The 17,725-nt window shown below is 41.1% G+C and overlaps 1 protein-coding gene across 1 annotated transcript in view; it reads right to left on the reverse strand.

The window, feature by feature from the left end:
* Window positions 1-17,725, reverse strand: part of LONP2 (lon peptidase 2, peroxisomal) — a 103,912-nt gene that overhangs the window by 8,264 nt on the left and 77,923 nt on the right. Inside the window, exon 12 of the mRNA XM_039242144.1 lies at window positions 6,045-6,187. Within this exon, the coding sequence (XP_039098075.1) occupies window positions 6,045-6,187 (143 nt within the window). The remainder of the gene's footprint in view (window positions 1-6,044; window positions 6,188-17,725) is intronic.

Raw genomic sequence — 17,725 nt, forward strand, 5'->3', positions numbered from 1 at the left:
AAGGTCAGATCCCATTTGCTTTGGAGAGGGGCTGGGGTCCAGGACTGTCCGTTCTCATAGCCGTTGTTAAATGGCCCCCATCTGGCCTGATGCCGCACTGCAGAGCTGGCTGCTTTCAGACCCTATCAGTAGAATTTTTTCTTGGCATAACCCACCCGTGTGGGCGCTGGGCCAGGACGAGTGTGCAGCATTGGCACCGTAGTAAACAGCATGTTTAAATGTCGTGGAACGGAGAAGTAATTTACTGCCACGATTCCTTTGGGCATTTCATTAGTGTTTACACTCTGCCCATTTCTAGCACCTGATTTTGTCTGTTTGAAAGGTAAGCTGATGGAAATCTCCTGGAATTTACCTTTGGATGCATTTCTATTCAAGATGTTTTAAAAAATCTGCATGTCTATCTTTCCTTTAATATTATTATTTTTTAAGGGCAATGACGTTTGGATAAGGACTTTTTGTACACCACTGCAGGAAGCCAATACTAAGGCTTTATTAATACAAAACATGAACGGAGTTAGGAATACTCAGATACCTAACACAATCTCAGGACTAGCAAGATAGACAGAATGTAGACACTTAAGGCATGGATGACTGGTTTTCTGAGGCTGAAAATTAAATTTATCCTGGAAAGACTAGAGCTTACCTGTTCTTCTGTGTCATTACATTTACAATCTGTGAATTTAAGACTGTCACCTCCAGAGATATTTGGTCAACTGCAAGATTGGCCAGCTAGGGTATGGGGTATGTACCCAGTGATGCAGAGGCCTCTCCTGCTTTCATTGGGATGCAAATGAAAATTGTAAGATTTTAATTTCCCACCCATCCCTGGGGTGTTCACATAACCAGTAAGAGTAATTACAATTGAGCTGACCACTGTTAATGGCAATCTCCTGACCAGATCAAATAGCTGTGGTTTGATTCCTGCACCCTTCTTAATTCCTCTGCATCTCGATGTGGCCTGCCTAACCTGTGCTTCTGAGGAAGGACTCTTAAGTAACCTGTGCCATGTCAGCACACACAGCATGCGGGACACCTAGGCTGCTGCTGCCACCTTCACCCATGTCTGCTTCTTCCCACCTTCTCTTCCAGTGCAGGGAGATCTTTCCTCTCCTTTCCTTTCCTTAAAGTACATTTAACTGAACTTGTTTCTTTAGGAAATTTCCTTGTATTGGAAAAGGTGACTTATGATACTGTCCCTAAGTTTGAAATCTAGACTCATTTTCCTAGAACTCATTTTCCAACCCATGTAGGGAATTCTAAAGGGATGTTAACTATTAATAAAAATGTGCTGTCTTACTTTCTTCCTCACTGTTCGTTTGCTAGGTCAGCCACACTTTCAACATATTTTTGCGGACTCTCTTTGATGAGAGGAAAGAATAGTATTAAATGCAGGTATAAAATCAGGACTACAAAGACAGTAAAAATAACCTTCTTTTTTAAGTATATGTATCTTTTTGTGATTGGGGATGGGCCTGTTAGTTTTAGGGAGTGCAATGGTGGCAGGAACTAGCATTGTTCATTTTTTTAGCAAGTGACAGGCACTACGGTGGGTGTTTTCCATACATTAACTCACCAATTCTAAAATTCACCCGAACACATACATACAATTACTCACCGTGTCAGATGAACACATCACACTCAGGGAGGCTGAGCTCATCACCTGGTGAGGGACAGGCCTCCCTGCTCCTCTCAGCTCTTCTTCCTCCTCCTTTCTCCTAAACCTGTTTGCGGCAGCTGGCTTCCTCACATTCATTCCCTTCTCCCCATTTTCTGCTTTCAAACACTTTTCTCCTTTCTCATCACACCGTGTCCTATCCCCCGCGTCCCGCTATCCCACCTGCGGCCTGCTAGCCTCCCAGCCGACGCTCTTCTGCTACCTGGCTTCTGTGTTCTCCGAACACCTCCACAGTTCCACCAACGGTTTCCTCACCTTAACTCAACCACTCTCTTCTGAGCACTTATCACCAACAGATACCACACAACCTCTGAAATCTGAATTCACCCCTCCACCCATGATCATTTTCTTCTCCTTCCAGGGCACTTGTTCTCGAGACCATCACCTCCGCCGCCTTCACATCACACATCTGCTCTGTCCTAGCTTCAGTTCTCTCCTTGTGTGACGAACCAACCCGTGTGCCATCACCATTTTCTTGTAAGCGACTCACTATTCTCGCCCCTTTGTTCATTACTCTCACAAAGAGATCCTCATCACACACATACCATTTCTTCCCCCTCACTCGGGATCCCACCCCCATCTCACCTTCCCAAAGACTCTGTCCCCACTGACCCTCTAGCAACATCCATCGTACTCTCTCCAGGGGACCGCTGTTATCAGCAAACAAGGCTGTGTTTGGAAACATTCTTCCTGTGGCTTCCACCCTCCCTTCAAGCCACCTCATTTCTCTGCAATCATTCATAGCCAAACTTCTGAAAAGAGCTGCCCACACAACAATTTGCTTTCCTGTCACCTCCCACTCTTTGTCCAACATACTCCCAAATCTATCATGCCCGCCATGCCCTGCGGACCACCTCTTTCGAGGTCATGGACTTCCATGTCAAAGCTAATACACAAACAGCAAACAGACTTGGATGTCCCCTCCTTCTCAAGGGTTTGTTTGCCATGCTCCTTTGTTTTCATGGCAGCATAAAACCCATTTCCCTCTTACCTGTTACTTCCTAGTTTCTTACCCACCCCCCCGTCCCCCGAGGGCTCCTCTTCCTCTCCATGACCCTAACTGTTGGCATTTTTAGGGGCTTCCCGAAGGCCACGGGCTTTTTTCTAGGTATACTTTTCCCTCTGGTGACCTCAACATTTCTAGGACTTTAAATGTTCTCTTTTCCGACAGCTCTTAAATTTACACTCCACTTTAGACCTCTCCTCTGAGCCACAGGCCTGCATGTCCTTACGTCTCCTCTCCTGTGCCTTGGACATTTCACACTTAACATGTTCACGAGGCTGCACCAGCCCTTGCCTTCCATGCCTGCCTTTCCCACTTCAGCTGACAGCACTGCCATAGAAAGATCCCGTTGCTCCCACCTGAAGACTGTTTCCTTTGTTCCCCCCATCATCCAACAGCAAAGCCGAGTCTACCTATAAATGGGTCTCCAGTGGTGTAGAGGAGTGGCCCCAATGTCAGTCCCGCCTGTGTGTCTTCCTCACAGCACCAACCTCAACTTGGAGTTATGTGTGAACCTGTTCATCTTTGCGATGGAAGCAAGCATTGTGAAAGGGGAGACTGGGTCCGGACTGCTCACTACTGTATTTGCCAGCAGCACCTTAATGTGTATTTACTGAATGAATGAAACTCTACGAGAAATGACGGGCCCTAGACTTTTATCTTTATGGAGAACATAGGCATTTAAACCAAAAAAGGTGCCTTACAACCCTGTGGGATCACCTCAACACATACTCCAACGTTCCTAATGTAATCTCTCTCCAGACTTTTTACCTAGGAGCACACGAAGTAGAGCGACAGAGACTGGCCACTGTGAATCCCTACGAGAACCGAGGCCTCCCAAGGTGCCGGTGCGCCATCTCTCACACGTGAGAGACAGATCACACCTCTGGAGTCAGTCAGGCCTGAGACAAATCTTAGTTCTGGCAAAAGCTGTGTCTTCCCGTAAGTTACTTAAACACTCTAAGCCTGCTTCCTCAAATGTTCTTAGAAAGAGGCCATGACTGAGGATTCAAAGATGTCTTACTTGTTAGATGGTGTTCTGTGGTGCTTGATACCTAACAGATACACATAAAAAGTGGCCAAGAAACCCATCCCAACCTCTCCCATTCCAAAACACAGCACTACATTTGGTAAGAATATAAACAAAAATCTGACGTACAGCAGATGGCTTTTTTATTTTTGGAACTGCCATACTTCAAGCCATTCTCTTTTAGCAGAGAAAGGCAGGAATTAGCTTGGTATGACACAGTACTGGAGAAGAGCAGAAAGAATACTGGACTTGCCATCAGCTGGTCTGAGTTTGAATATTGACTTTGCCCTTTGTACCTTATGTGAATTTAATCTCATTTGATCTCTTCAAGCTTCTTGAAGTGTAAAGCACAGTCATGGCCGTCAGGGATAATACAAAGATGTTCCATAAATCTTAACTTGGAGATGCAAAAGCTCAGGCAAGGGTGATTAAGAAGTTTGGAGCTGAAGGTCATCAGACCATTAGAGGCAGACAGAAACCCTGGGCTACAGGGTGAAGTCTCTCAAGTGTGGAAAAGATGAATGAAATGTTCCAAACTCCCAAACACCAGGTCTACCATTTTAAGATGCTATTTATAAAGGCAAAATGCCTACTGGACTCTACCTTTCAGATTCATGTTGGTGAAAGTGCTCAGATGTCTAAGGGGAAATAAAATGAGTTTCTTCAGAGCTGCTGAACAGTGTTTGTGACACTTCTCATTTCTGTTCTTTTGGCTTTTTGCCAAAGCTCCAAGAATGTCAACAATGCTTCCAAACCTAATAACAGAAATGGCCAGGAGAGAAGGGTGTATTCAACAGAAACATATATCAATTTGTTTTATCTGTTGCTCTAGTTTAAATTCCCCCAAAGGACTGCTGGAACGCACTGTTCCAGAAATCTCAGAGAAAAAAGCCCACTGGAAACGCAGGAGTCAGAACCTGTTTACATCCTCACTTTCAAGGCAATTAATTGCATTCTCTCAGAACAAAAAAAAAAAAAAAAGGTTTTACTCACTTTCTCCACCAAGGGAAGTTTTGCTCCATTTCTTACATTTCAAAATTTAAACCCACGATAACTGAAAAATTCAAATACCCAATTTGCCTCTGATTCGATTGTTCAAGACCAGATTTACTGTTGAGAGTACAAAGTGCTATTCTTGTAACAGAGTTTTATAGAGAGGCTCACTAGCTTTAATGACCAACTCAGAGTTTAAACAGATAAACAAGATGGGTTTGTGACTACTTTTCCTCTCCTCAGTTGTAACACTTGAGGAAAATCCTATCTACTGGTAAGTGATTTTATTATTTTTAAAATTTTTATTTTAATGTTTATTTTTGAGAGAGAGAGAGACAGACAGAACGTGAGCAGGGAAGGGGCAGAGAGCGAGGGAGACACAGAATCTGAAACAGGCTCCAGGCTCTGAGCTGTCCGCACAGAGCCTGATGCAGGGCTTGAACTTGTGTACTGCGAGATCATGACCTGAGCTGAAGTTGGAAGCTTAACCGATGCACCACCCAGGTGCCCCTGGTAAGTGATTTTACACATCAGATGGAGAGATTCTCTTCTGTATAATTTATCAGATTTATTCTTCTGAAAATCTTTTTTCCCCCTTAAACCAAAAGGAAGAAGGTGAAGCTTCTGAAGAAAGATGATATGTTCAATAGTATAATACAAATTTTTTCTAGCAACTGACCTGTAAAAGCCCACATAAGAATCCTATAAAATGTATCAAAATCCCTCAGTAAACACAGATTCAACACCCCTCCATCCAGCTGCTTCAACTCAGTCTTAGGGCTCAGGCCTTTCTGACTGGATAGTCTGCTGTGAGGAGCAGTTAGGGAGAAAGATGGAAATAGGGCTTCGTGGTTTGGGCCTAAAAGAAACTTTTTAAAAACTTATTAATAATGAAATGACAGATACTTGAAATATGTCATCTGGGTCTGCCCTAGCAGGCAGTCTGAGGCTAATGCTAGGTTCATGTTTTCAGATATTTTGTACGAAGCTGTTTGCCTACTGTCTCCCAAGCCTTTGAAAGCACACACAAAAAATCCTTAATAGAAATAGGAATATGAATTCTGAGGAGGAAAGTCAGAGACATTGTTCATAAAATGGAACGAGAAGGTAGAGAATGATGCCAGATTGGGTATCCAGAAGAGGGTCTGGCCAGGGTCCCTGGCTGTCTAAACAGCATTACCATCACATAAAGCACTAAAATTCAACACTACAGAGAAAAAAAGTTTCCAATCTCCAAACAAAATTCCGCCTCCCAAATCACCTGGTTCTCTCTCTCTCCCAACCTGTGAAGCAACCATCAGAGTAAACTGGTGGGTATCAACAAAGGAAATGAGAATGATCACCTCCATTTCATACATGGGGGGCCCAAGGATGTCTTTCAGAGCATGGAAATCAATCAAAATCGGCATTTCGGGTGGTAGGGCTAAGTCCGTAGTGTCACTGATAGACTCAGGTTTTGCATCTTCTAAGATGTGTTCTTTGCAACCTAAGAGAGAAAAATATATTTAGAGATTCTCAGAGATTGGCAGCTTTGCAAATTCATTAGCAGTATATATTAAACAGAAGCACAGACTGATTTAACAGATCAGTCACCTTTATGCATTTATTCAGGCACAAAAATTCACCTTGTGATCTACAGAACCCCGGCAGAGAATCAGTCTTTCAAGAGCCCCTTGAAGGTGATGTAATGTATTGTCTTGTTCGTTTATTCAAACCTGTTTGTCCTCTACCCCTAAGGCACAACTTTGCCTGTCTTCTTTTATTATATTCTTAAGCTAGGAACAATGCCTGGCTCTGTTCAACTTTAGAGAACAGATACTGAAGGGCCAAATGCAATAGGTTACTTTGTATAATTTCATTAGATCAATGGAACACAGTTTTGAATTCCCTCTTCAGAGGAGTTCCATCAGGTGTCCCTGACAGGCAGCATGAACTTGGAAATGACAGATCCCAGTATAAGCAGTGCTTCTTTTGGTAAACATATAGCTCAACTCCAAGATTATCACTTTCCAATAAAAACAAATATAATGGCAGTGCCAGGGTAAGAAAATATGAAGCCTGGTCTGAAATGCCCCAAATGAAGGACTATTCTCTTTACCTGCCTAAGAGCGCTGCTTGCTAACAACTTGTTAGAGTATGGACTCATTTTGGTTTGAGCCTAGACATACAAGGAGCAAGAGCCAACTGACCTATCAGACCACTTTCTACTGGTCTCTGTAATTCGTTTGAGGGAAGAAAAATGTTACTTAGCCAGAAACCTAAAAAATAGATGTTTAACATACATGAGGGACGCCTGGGTGGCTCAGTCTGTTAAATGTCTAACTTTGACTCAGGTCATGATCTCACAGCTCTGGAGTTGGAGCCCTGCATTGGGCTTGCTGCTGTCAGTGTGAAGCTGGTTTTGGATCCAGGCCCCCTCTACCCCTCCCGGCTGGCGCACAAACGCTCTCTCTCAAAAATAAAAACATTAGAAAACTACATAATATCTGACTTGTATTCATCCTCATTCCTAGTTCTGCTCTTCTTTTAGCTTTGCCATACATAATTCTTCTAGTTCTTGTACTATCTCAGAAAATGTTTTTTAATTTTTAAATAAAAAAATATCTAAATATAATTATTGTCAAATTGGCTTACATACAACACCCAGTGTCTCATGAAATGCTTAGGGCATCTTTCTTTCATGACTTTTTTTTTTATAGATATATACCCTTCCTTCTGGAAATGATTACTGTATACGGTAACACACGATATATTGTCATTATAAAGTCACCCCTGTCTATTTTATTTTTGCTGTGATTCTTCTATTCTGATATCTCATGAAGTTAAAAGAATTGTTTTTCACTAACTCCTTTCCTTCTAAAAGTGATTCCTAAACATGTTTAACAATATTAGACCCTAATTTTAGACTCTAATGATAACTGGAGACATCCTGGGATGTTCCTAAATGAGCCCCCGTGTAGAACAACCTTGCTATGACCTTCACTGTGAATGGCTCCCTTCATCTGCTCTCCTACAGGGCCTTACGGGTTCCTCTGCAAGACTGAATCATGAGAGATACAGGGCAGAAAACTGACAAGAACTCAGCTTTTTTGCCTCTTTCTGGCCATCAGACTGTAGGCCCAGCATTAAACCCTGCGCTATCTATCTCTATAGAATTCAGGAGAAAATCCTCTGTAGATTGCCAAGTGCAATGCATGTGTTGTACCTTAAATGTAAGTCTGGAGTTATATCTATTCTATAGTCATTTCTTCATAACGTCATTTCAGCTTTCAAAGTTTGGATCCTAGGAAGTCTTCCCTGATGTCTCCAACTTCCCATAGCACTTTTCTGTCTCACTAACTGTAGCAATCACTGGGTTACTCAGCAGCTTGTGGAAATGGGAGGTTTTCTGCTTGCTGCTCTGTGTGCAGCCTGTCCGAGCAGTATCAGTAAGGAGGGCAGGAAGGCACTTCAACAGCCAGATGAGCTCCATTAGATCTCAAAGCAGCACAGAAAGCAGGTGTTACTGCTTAATTAAAATTAATACACAGAAAGAAAAGCATCACTTGTGTAAGGCTACTGCTGTACCCTAAAAATGAAGGGTCCTGAAACTTCAGCCTATACACAGAAGAGGCCGTGAGGCCCTTTCTCCTGGTGTGCTGCTGGATGGGCTTTCCTGAGATCTAATTACTGCTGCCAGCCTGGAATTCACGATCACAGGAGGAAGTCATGCTGGAAGGGTGAAAGCCAATCCACAATTACGTAACCAATGCTTCAGGACATCCAATCCCTTTCCAAGTGGGGTAGTGAACTCAGGGCTTGGAGCATGGAGGGAGTGGCGGTGGGGAGAGATATTTCTAACAAAACTAGGCCTCATTAAGATAAAAGATGGCAATTTACTTCAGGCTTTAGGAGCAGCAACTGAGTTATGAAACATTTAATAAACTTAAAACTAATCTGTGCTTCAATATGTTCCACCATTAGAATACAAACCTAGAGAACTAAAGCTCACACCAAAAAGATGGTGCTGGCTAATCAGGAACGACAGGCCAGCACTGGATTTTAAGAATCATCCACTAGGATCTACAAGTACTGCAAAGTGAGAGTAAGGAGCTACCAAAAATTCAGAGAATTCACACTTCAATTCCTCATTAAAGCAACCAACCAAAACATCATCTCAACAAAGATGCCATTCAATTTTTTTTTAATGTTTTATTTACATCAGAGAGAGAGAGAGAGAGAGAGAGAGAGAGAGAGAGAGAGTGAACAGAGGAGGGTCAGAGAGAGGGAGATACAGAACCTGAAATAGGCTCCAGGCTCTGAGCTAGCTGTCAGCACAAAGCCTGACGTGGGGTTCAAACCCACAAACCGTGAGATTATGACCTGAGCCGAAGTCAGACACTTAACCAACTAAGCCACCCAGGCGCCTCCAAAGATGCCATTCAAGGCATGAAGCCTGGGTTATAGATGAAAGCCCAGTATCCTATGCACAAAGTTTCAAGCACTCAGCTCTAGTGCCGGGTCCCTTCCCCACATCAGGGGGATCAGTACCAAGAGAAGACAGGGGCAGAGTCCCAACGGTTCACTACTGGCCTTGCCCCCGACTGTAGCATCCCAGCAAGGGGTGCTTTTTAAGGCAAGGCAAACAGCAACAATTAAAAAAAAGTTCAATCTCTGTTGACATAACACATGCCCTGTCCTGCAAGTGCTTCCTAAACGGCCAACAGTCATGTGAAAGAGGATGGTTTCACTAAGCAGCAAAGAAATGTAAATTATAAAAGCAAGATACCATTTCCTGGCTACCAAATTAAACTAATGAGCAAAGAAGTTTAAGAAATGAAAAAGATCAGTGTTAAAGAAAGTGAAGAGGTCTTCCCAAACACTGAGCTTATGGAAATCTAAAAAGTGATTCAATCTTTCAGAAAAGCCATTTGTCAATACACTGAAAGACTCCCAAATATTCACACTCTCGGACCCAGCGGTCCGATTTTGCAGGAACCGGTCTTTAAGGTCACAATGAGAGGTGTAGACAAGTGTTATGTAGGCAACGGTTTTGACAACAAACCTACCTGCTGCAGCACTGGCTATATTTAGGTCCAATAGGAAATTAGATCTAATATAGATACTCAAATTAGGAATATGGTTAAGTAAAACTGTGGAACATCCATCCAATAAAATACTACACAGTCACTAAGATTGTTTCCCAAGAGTTTTAAAGTAATGTGAGAAAATTCTTTTGAAACAATGTCAATTTGTAGAAAGGGGAGAGTATCCACTTTCACATGGCACAATTTTTACCAATATAACATAATATAAATATACATGAGAGTCCGGCTCTGTGCTGACAATTCAGAGCCTAGAGCCTACTTTGGATTCAGTATCTCTCTCTGCCCTCCCCTGTTCACTCACTCTCTCTCTCTCAAAAATAAACAAACATTAAAAAATAAAATAGGAGCACTTGGATGGCACAGTTGGTTAAACGTCCGACTTTGGCTCAGGTCATGACTACACAGTTCGTGGATTCCAGTCCTGTGACAGGCCCTGTGCTGACAGCTCAGGCAGAGCCTAGAGCCTGCTTCAGATTCGGTGTCTCCTCTCTCTCTGCCTCATCCCTGGTTCATGCTCTCTCTCTCAAATATAAACAAACACTTAAAAATAATAAAAATAAAATAAAAAAACTGGGGCACCAGGGTGGCTCAGCAGGTTAGGCATCTGACTTCAGCTCAGGTCATGATCTCACGGTTCATGGGTTTTAGCCCCATGTTGGGCTCTGTGCCGACAGCTCAAAGCCTGGAGCCTCATTCGGATTCTGTGTCTCCCTCTTCCTCTGCCCTCCCCCTGCTCACGCTTTGTCTGTCTCAAAAATAAACACTAAAAAATAAAATATAGTAATATATATGAGAATGAATGACATGCTATAGTCCAAAATGTTAAAGTTATTCCCTGAGTTATGAGATTAAGATTACATGATGAAATGGTCAATCAAAGTCTCCAATCCTACTCTGACTTCCTAGATGGCCTTGAAAAAAGTTACTTTACCTCTGTCTCTGGTTTTTCTAATCTGTAAAACCATAATAATTATAGTAACCCTCATGGAGTCACTGGGAGAATTTAGCAATGTTTAAAGTCAAATATGTGTAAATAAGAGGAAGTGAATTATATAGTTGGAGAAATATTTTACACAGACTCTGCTAAGACTTGCAGGTCTTACTCTAGCCACTTTTGTTAGCAGAAGACAAAATGCAACCTAATTCCACCCAGGGCCCCAGAGATAGGGCTTTGACACAGTCACAGAATGGCTGGGAATCACATAAATTTAACATATGTAAGAAAAAAAGAAAAAGAAATCAAAACTCAAGATTCTTCAATATGCTATAATATATATGACTATTACATTACCAAAATTTTGTTTAGAAATAATTTTGAAATTATTGAAATAACTGAAATATAGAAATATTCTTAAAAGTAATAAAGTGCTATAAAATAGGGGTTGAAAAGAAAGGATGTGGAAAAGTAAAATGAGTAAAATAAGCTAGCTCAACCTCACTCTACTTCAATTATTTCTTTACTTAAATAAAACTGCTCTAAAAGTGGGAGGAAACTGAAGTTCTTCTTGTTGATTAACTCTGCTCAGAGATGTCTCCAAGCTCTTCTTTCATCCCCGTTATCAGCCTGTTTTAAGAGTCTAATTCAGGACACAGCCAGGATGGTCAGGGAATAACCAAGGAGTTTCACTGCATGAAGGGAGCAGATAAGGGAGCAGCACTCTGGGGCACAACCTGCAATGCAGTCAGTTGCTCTGCTCAACCGTGGCCCCCCTGCAGCACAACAAACAGACGTGTGCTGTGGTGATGGCTGCTGGCACAGCAAGAATGCAGTGGGGGCTAAGCCAGGCTCTGGAGTTGATGTCACACGGTTATTAGGAAAGGATACTCTATAGCTACAAACGCCTCATGAGAAAGGATTAGGCTTTCCTGAGCAGCTGTCCCTGGGACACGATTGGATCGAGTGCTCCTTTCCACCCACATTTCCCCCTCACAGAGGAGCATGACTTAAATGAAAGCAGGCCCAAAAGCCCAAGAATCACTGTGGGAAGGAAGGAGAGAGGAAGACATTAAGAAGGGAGATAAGGAAGAAGAATACAGGGCTATAATACCTCTGAAAATGCCAGTAGCTTTGTGTTAAAAAGAAAAAAGTTTCTTGTTTTCTGAATAAATCTTGTGGCAAATAGTGTCTCTTGGCAGGTGATCTAACCAATGGAAAGTAGCAGAGGCCAAGAACCCAAAAAAGCTACTAACGTACAATTCCCCAGAATGTAGGGGAAATGAAAATTGAGGAAACCAGACAGCCCTAGGTCTTCTATAATCATCTTTACTGCAGACAGAACATTTTAGTTATCACTTATTCTCTGTACTCTGCTTAACGTCAAACATGCACTACAATCTCAAGTGCCAGCTCATGAGCTCAAAAGCTACATTTTCTGGCATAGCGATAGTAGAAACCCTTTCATCTTGATTATGGAAGGAGTGTTCATTTTCACAAAGAGTAGGTTTTTGAAAAAAAAATTTTTATGTTTATCTATTATTGAGAGACAGAGCATGAGCATGGGAGGGACAGAGAGAGGGGGAGACACATCCAAACCAGTCTCCAGGCTCTGATCTGTCAGCACAGAGCCTGACATGGGGCTCAAACTCATAAACTGCGAGATCATGACCTGAGCTGAAGTCGGACACTTAACAGACTGAGCTACCCAGGTGCCCCCCAAAGAGTGGGTTTTTAATGCTGGCAGGGTAGAGTTGGAGGAGGAAAGAATGGAGTATACCATAATACTGTTAACTGCAGCCAACAATCACCAGGACCCAAACACAGGGTTAATTCTTCAAAGAAATGAATACTACCTGTTTCTGTCATATTAATACAATGTCCATGGGAAATAGTTTCCTGAGAATGTTTGGGTCCCATTCTGAGGATTAGCAGAATTCAGGAAGAATCAGGAATTCAAATAAGCATAGGAGAAAACCATGATATATAAAATTTCAAAGCCCAGGCAGAAAGTCAAAGCTGGCCCAGCTCTCCATTTTACACTCAAGGAAACTGAGAGCCAGGGAAGTTAAACCAGCTGTCTTAAGTGCACAGCAAATTGCACAGCAAATCAGAGACAGTACCAGGATTCCTGGCTCCTGGCCAAGGTTACCTCTTTTGTTCCAACCCTGCTGTCCAGTTTAGAAAAACTGTCTGTATTTCAAGAGCTCCTTGACATAACAAGGCAGCCAGGTGGGAAATTTAGAGATTAGGTTATTTTCTTCCTAACTGGAAATAATCAACCTAAGTGGTAATACAGACAAGGATTTTCTTTTATGAGTTTTGTAAAACAAAACAAAAACTTATGAAAGACTTGGAAATGGGTGGAAAGAGACTGCTGTGTATTCTGTCCAGTGTATTCTTCCAGCCGGTCTGTGTCTTACTGCTTTGAAGCTATTTTTCAATTCTGTATGTATAGTAACCAGAGAGTAATGCAAATGATGCTCGTCCATAGAAATGAAAGTGAACTTTGTCCAGTACAGGTACAGCAGATCCTCTCCCTTTCCCAAGATGCTGGTTTTGCACATTTCAGCATTCTTGACTGCCTCTGTAGGTATGTGTGCACTTTCTGGATCACCAGAAAACCAACTGTTAATAGGTTAATAAAAATCTTTTCATGCGTGGTCATTTTATATTTGTATGATAGTGATGATTTTGCTATTAAGAGTGATAGATCTTCCCAGCAGCCAACTCTTAACCATCTTGAGTAGCTAATATTTTTCAATTAAAAAGATCTTAGGGTCTCAGACAGATATACAAATACACCATATTGCTTTAGGTACAAAAACACGAAACGTCCATTTTCAGTATTCTTGTCTTTGGGTAGATCCTCAGAAATATACAGTAGATGTACAACTCACCCTCCTTACCTCCAAGAGCCCTTGGAGTCAAGAGAGCCTGAGTTTGTGGTCCAGCTCTTTCCACCTGTAAGCTCTATGACTTTGAGAAATTTCCTTAACTTTTTAAAAACTTTTTATTATGGCAACATATGTATCATATAATATGGATTTTAACCATCTGCAAGAATACAATTCAGTGGAACTAAATACATTTGCAATGCTGATATAACCATTACCACCATGTATACCCAAACTACTTCATCATCTCCATATACACTCTGTAGCCATTAAATAATACCTCCCTCTTTATCCACCGTTCTATTCTACTTTTCTGTCTTTACGAATGTGCCTATCCTAGGTAACTCAATATATGGAATCACAGAATATTTACCTTCTGTGTCTGGCTTATTTCACTTAGCACAAGGTTTTCTAAGCCTAGTCATGTTGTAGCATCAAATTTTCATCCTTTTTTCCCACTGTATGTATCTATCACATTTTGCTTATCAAGTCATCTACTGATGGACAACTGAGTTGTTTGCGTCTTTTGGCTATTGTGAATAATGCTGCTGTGAATACTGGTATCTGAGTCCGTGTGTTCCACACCCTTTTGGATATACACCTACAAGTGGAATTTCTAGGTTATATGGTTTACTTTTTGAGGGACTGATGAATGGTTTTCCACAGCAGCTACACCATTTTATGCTCCTTCCAACAATGCATGAAGGTTCTAATTTCTCTACATCTTTACCAATGCTTTTTATTTTCCTGTTTTTTCTTATAGGCATGAAGTAGTATCTCACTGTGGTTTTCATTTGATTTACTAACTAGTGATGTTGAGAATCTTTCCATGTGCTTATTGGCCATCTGCCTATCTTCTTTGAAATGTCTATTCAAGTCCTTTGATCATTTTTGAATTGAGTTGCTTTTGTTGGTTAAAGTTGCAGGAGTTTTTTTATACATTTCTGGATATCAATCCCTAATCAGATATATGATTTGCAAATATTTTCTTCCATTCTGTGGGTTTTTTTTTTTAACTTTCTTGATGGTGTCTTTTAGTGTTCTATCCATAATTTCATTGTAAAATCTAATGTCATGAAGATTTTCCCCAATGTTTTATCTAAGAGTTTATAACTTAAGCTCTCAAATTTAGGACACTGATCAAATTTTAATTTTGTATTAATTTTGTATTTGTTTGTTTTGAAAGGGCCTAACTTCATTCTTTTGCATGTGAAAAGCATTTTCCCAGCACTACCTGTTAAAAAGACTTTCCTTATTGAATGGTCTTGGCATCCTTGATAAAAATCAACTGACCATATATGTGAGCCTTTATTTCTGTGCTCTCTATTCTATTCTACTGGTCTGTCTGTCTTTATTCCAGTATCATACCATCTTAATTAATGTAGGTTAACAGAAGATTCAAAGTCAGGAGGTGAGAGTCCTCCATTTTGATCTTTTTCTTTTTTTTTTTTAATGTTTTATTTATTTCTAGGAGAGAGAGAGAGACAGCGTGAACAGGGGAGGGTCAGAGAGAGAGGGAGTCACAGACCGAAACAGGCTCCAGGCTCTGAGCTGGCAGTCAGCACAGAGCCCGACGCGGGGCTCGAACCCACGAACCGCGAGATCATGACCTGAGCGAAAGTCGGACGCCCAACCGACTAAGCCACCCGGGCGCCCCCATTTTGATCTTTTTCAAGATTTCTTTGGGTAGCTGGGGCCTGCTGCAATTCCTAATGAATTTGAAGATCGATTTTTCCATTTCTCTCAAAAAGACTTGAAGTTCCAGAAGAGACTGTACTGAATCTGTAGACTACACTGAAACTGTAGATCTCAACAATGTTAAGTCCGTCTATCTATACTTTCATTTATTAGGCCTTTTAAAATTTCTTTCCAGTAATGTTTGGTATCTTTCACCTCCTTGATGAGATTTATTCTTATGTATTCAATTCTATTAGATGTTACTGTAAATGGAATTTGTTTTTCCATTTTGTTTTTTCTCATTATGATAAGTGTAATCTTTAATACCAATCCCCTATTTCTCCCATTCCTGCTTGCACCTCCCATCTAGTACAGTCAACAGTTTGTTCTCAATAGTTGAAAGTCTGTTTCTTGGTTTGTCTTTTGTTTTTTTTCCTTTGCTTGTTTTATTTCTTAAATTCTGCATATGAGTGAAATCATATGGTATTTATCTTTCTCTGACTTATTTCATCTAGCATTATACTCGCTAGCTCTACCCACATTGTTGTAAATCACAAGACCTCATTCTTTTTATGGCTGAAAAATATTCCACTATGTATGTATACACCACAACTTCTTTATCCAATCATTAGTCAATGGACACTTGGGCTGTTTCCATAGTTTGGCTATTGTAAATAATGATGCAATAAACATAGGGGTGTATGTACCTCTCTGAATTACTGTTTTTGTCGTTTCTGTGTAAATACTCAGTAGTGCGATTACTAGATTGTAGGGCAGTTCTATTTTTAATTTTTTGAGGAATCTTCATACTATTTTCCACCATACCAGCCTGCATTCCCACCAACAGTGCAAGAGGGTTCCTTTTTCTACATCTAAATATTCGCCAACACCTGTTGTTCTGTGTTTTTGATCTCAGTCATTCTGACAGGTGTGAGGTGATATCTCATTGTAGTTTTGATTCCCATCTGCTATTATAAATAGAATTGCTTTCTTTTTTCCTGTCCAGAATGTTCATTTCCCTTATCATTTTAAGCTTTCACTTTCTCTTCTGAGATGAGAGAAATAGTATCTACACTTCAAACAGTTGTTACAGGGGCAATGGACACAGGATATACAGGAATAATGAAAGAACAGTATATCCACTAAGTTTAGCCTTCAAGCTAGTCTACCTAGGTTAGAATCTTGACTCTGACATTTACTAGCCTGTACATCCTGCTTAGAGGATGTCTGTAAGCACCATTTTTCCCAAAGGATTTGCTCACTTTGTCTCTGTGCCACATTTCAGCAATTCTCACAGCATTTTACTTTTTCATCATTATTACATGGTGGTCTGTGATCAGTGATCTTTGCTGTTACTACTGTAATTATTTTGGGGCACCACAAATCACGCCCATGTAACAGGGTGAATTTAATCGGTAAATGTTACGTGTTCTGATTGCTAACGACGGCCATTCCCATCTTCTCCCTCTCCTTGGGCCTTCCTGTTCCCAGAGACACAGCAATACTGAGATTAGGCTAATCAATAACCATACAATAGCCTCTAAGTGTTCAAGTGAAAGGAAGAGTCACACATACACTTTAAGTCAAAAGGTAAAAATGATTAGGCTCAGTGAGGGAGGCATGTCTAAAGCCAAGAAAGGCTGAAAGCCGACCCTCTTGGCCAAGCAGCCAAGTTGTAAATGCTAAGGAACAGTTCCTGAAGGAAATTTAAAGTGTTACTCCAGTGAACACATGAATGATAAAAGTTAAACAGCCTTATTGCTGATATGGACAAAGCTTGAGTGGTCTGGAGAGAAGATCAAACCAGGCACACATTCCCTTAAGCCAAAGCCCAATCCAGAGCCAAGGCCCTAAGTCTCTTTAATTCTGTGCAGGCTGAGAGAGGTGAGGAAGCTTCAGAAGAAAAGTCTGAAGCTAGGAGTAGTTGGTTCATGAGGTTTAAGGAAAATAGCCATCCCTATAACATAACAGCACAAGGAGAAGCAGCAAGTACTGATGAAGAAGCTGTAACAGGTTATCCAGAAGATCCAGCTAAGATAATTAATGAAGGTGGCTATAGTAAAAACAGATTTTCAATGTAGATGAAACAGCTTTCCATTGAAAGAAGATGCCATTAAGGACTTTTACTGCTAGAGAGGAAAAGTCCATGCCTTTAGAGCTTCAAAGGACAGATGACTCTCTTGTTAGGAGCTAATGTAGCTGGTAACTTTAAGTTGAAGTCAATGCTCAGTTACCACTCCAAGAATCCTAGGGCCCTTAAGAATTAGGCTAAATCTACTTTGCCTGTGTTCCAGAAATAAAACCACAAAGCCTGAATGACAGCACATCTATTTACAACATGGTTGATGGAATATTTTAGGGCCCCTGTTAAGATCCACTACTCAGAAAAAAAGATTCCTCTCCAAATACTGCTGCTCACTGACAATGCA

Source organism: Hyaena hyaena, unplaced genomic scaffold (assembly GCF_003009895.1).
Source record: "Hyaena hyaena isolate Hyena2069 unplaced genomic scaffold, ASM300989v1 scaffold_7, whole genome shotgun sequence".
NCBI classification, from domain to species: domain Eukaryota; kingdom Metazoa; phylum Chordata; class Mammalia; order Carnivora; family Hyaenidae; genus Hyaena; species Hyaena hyaena.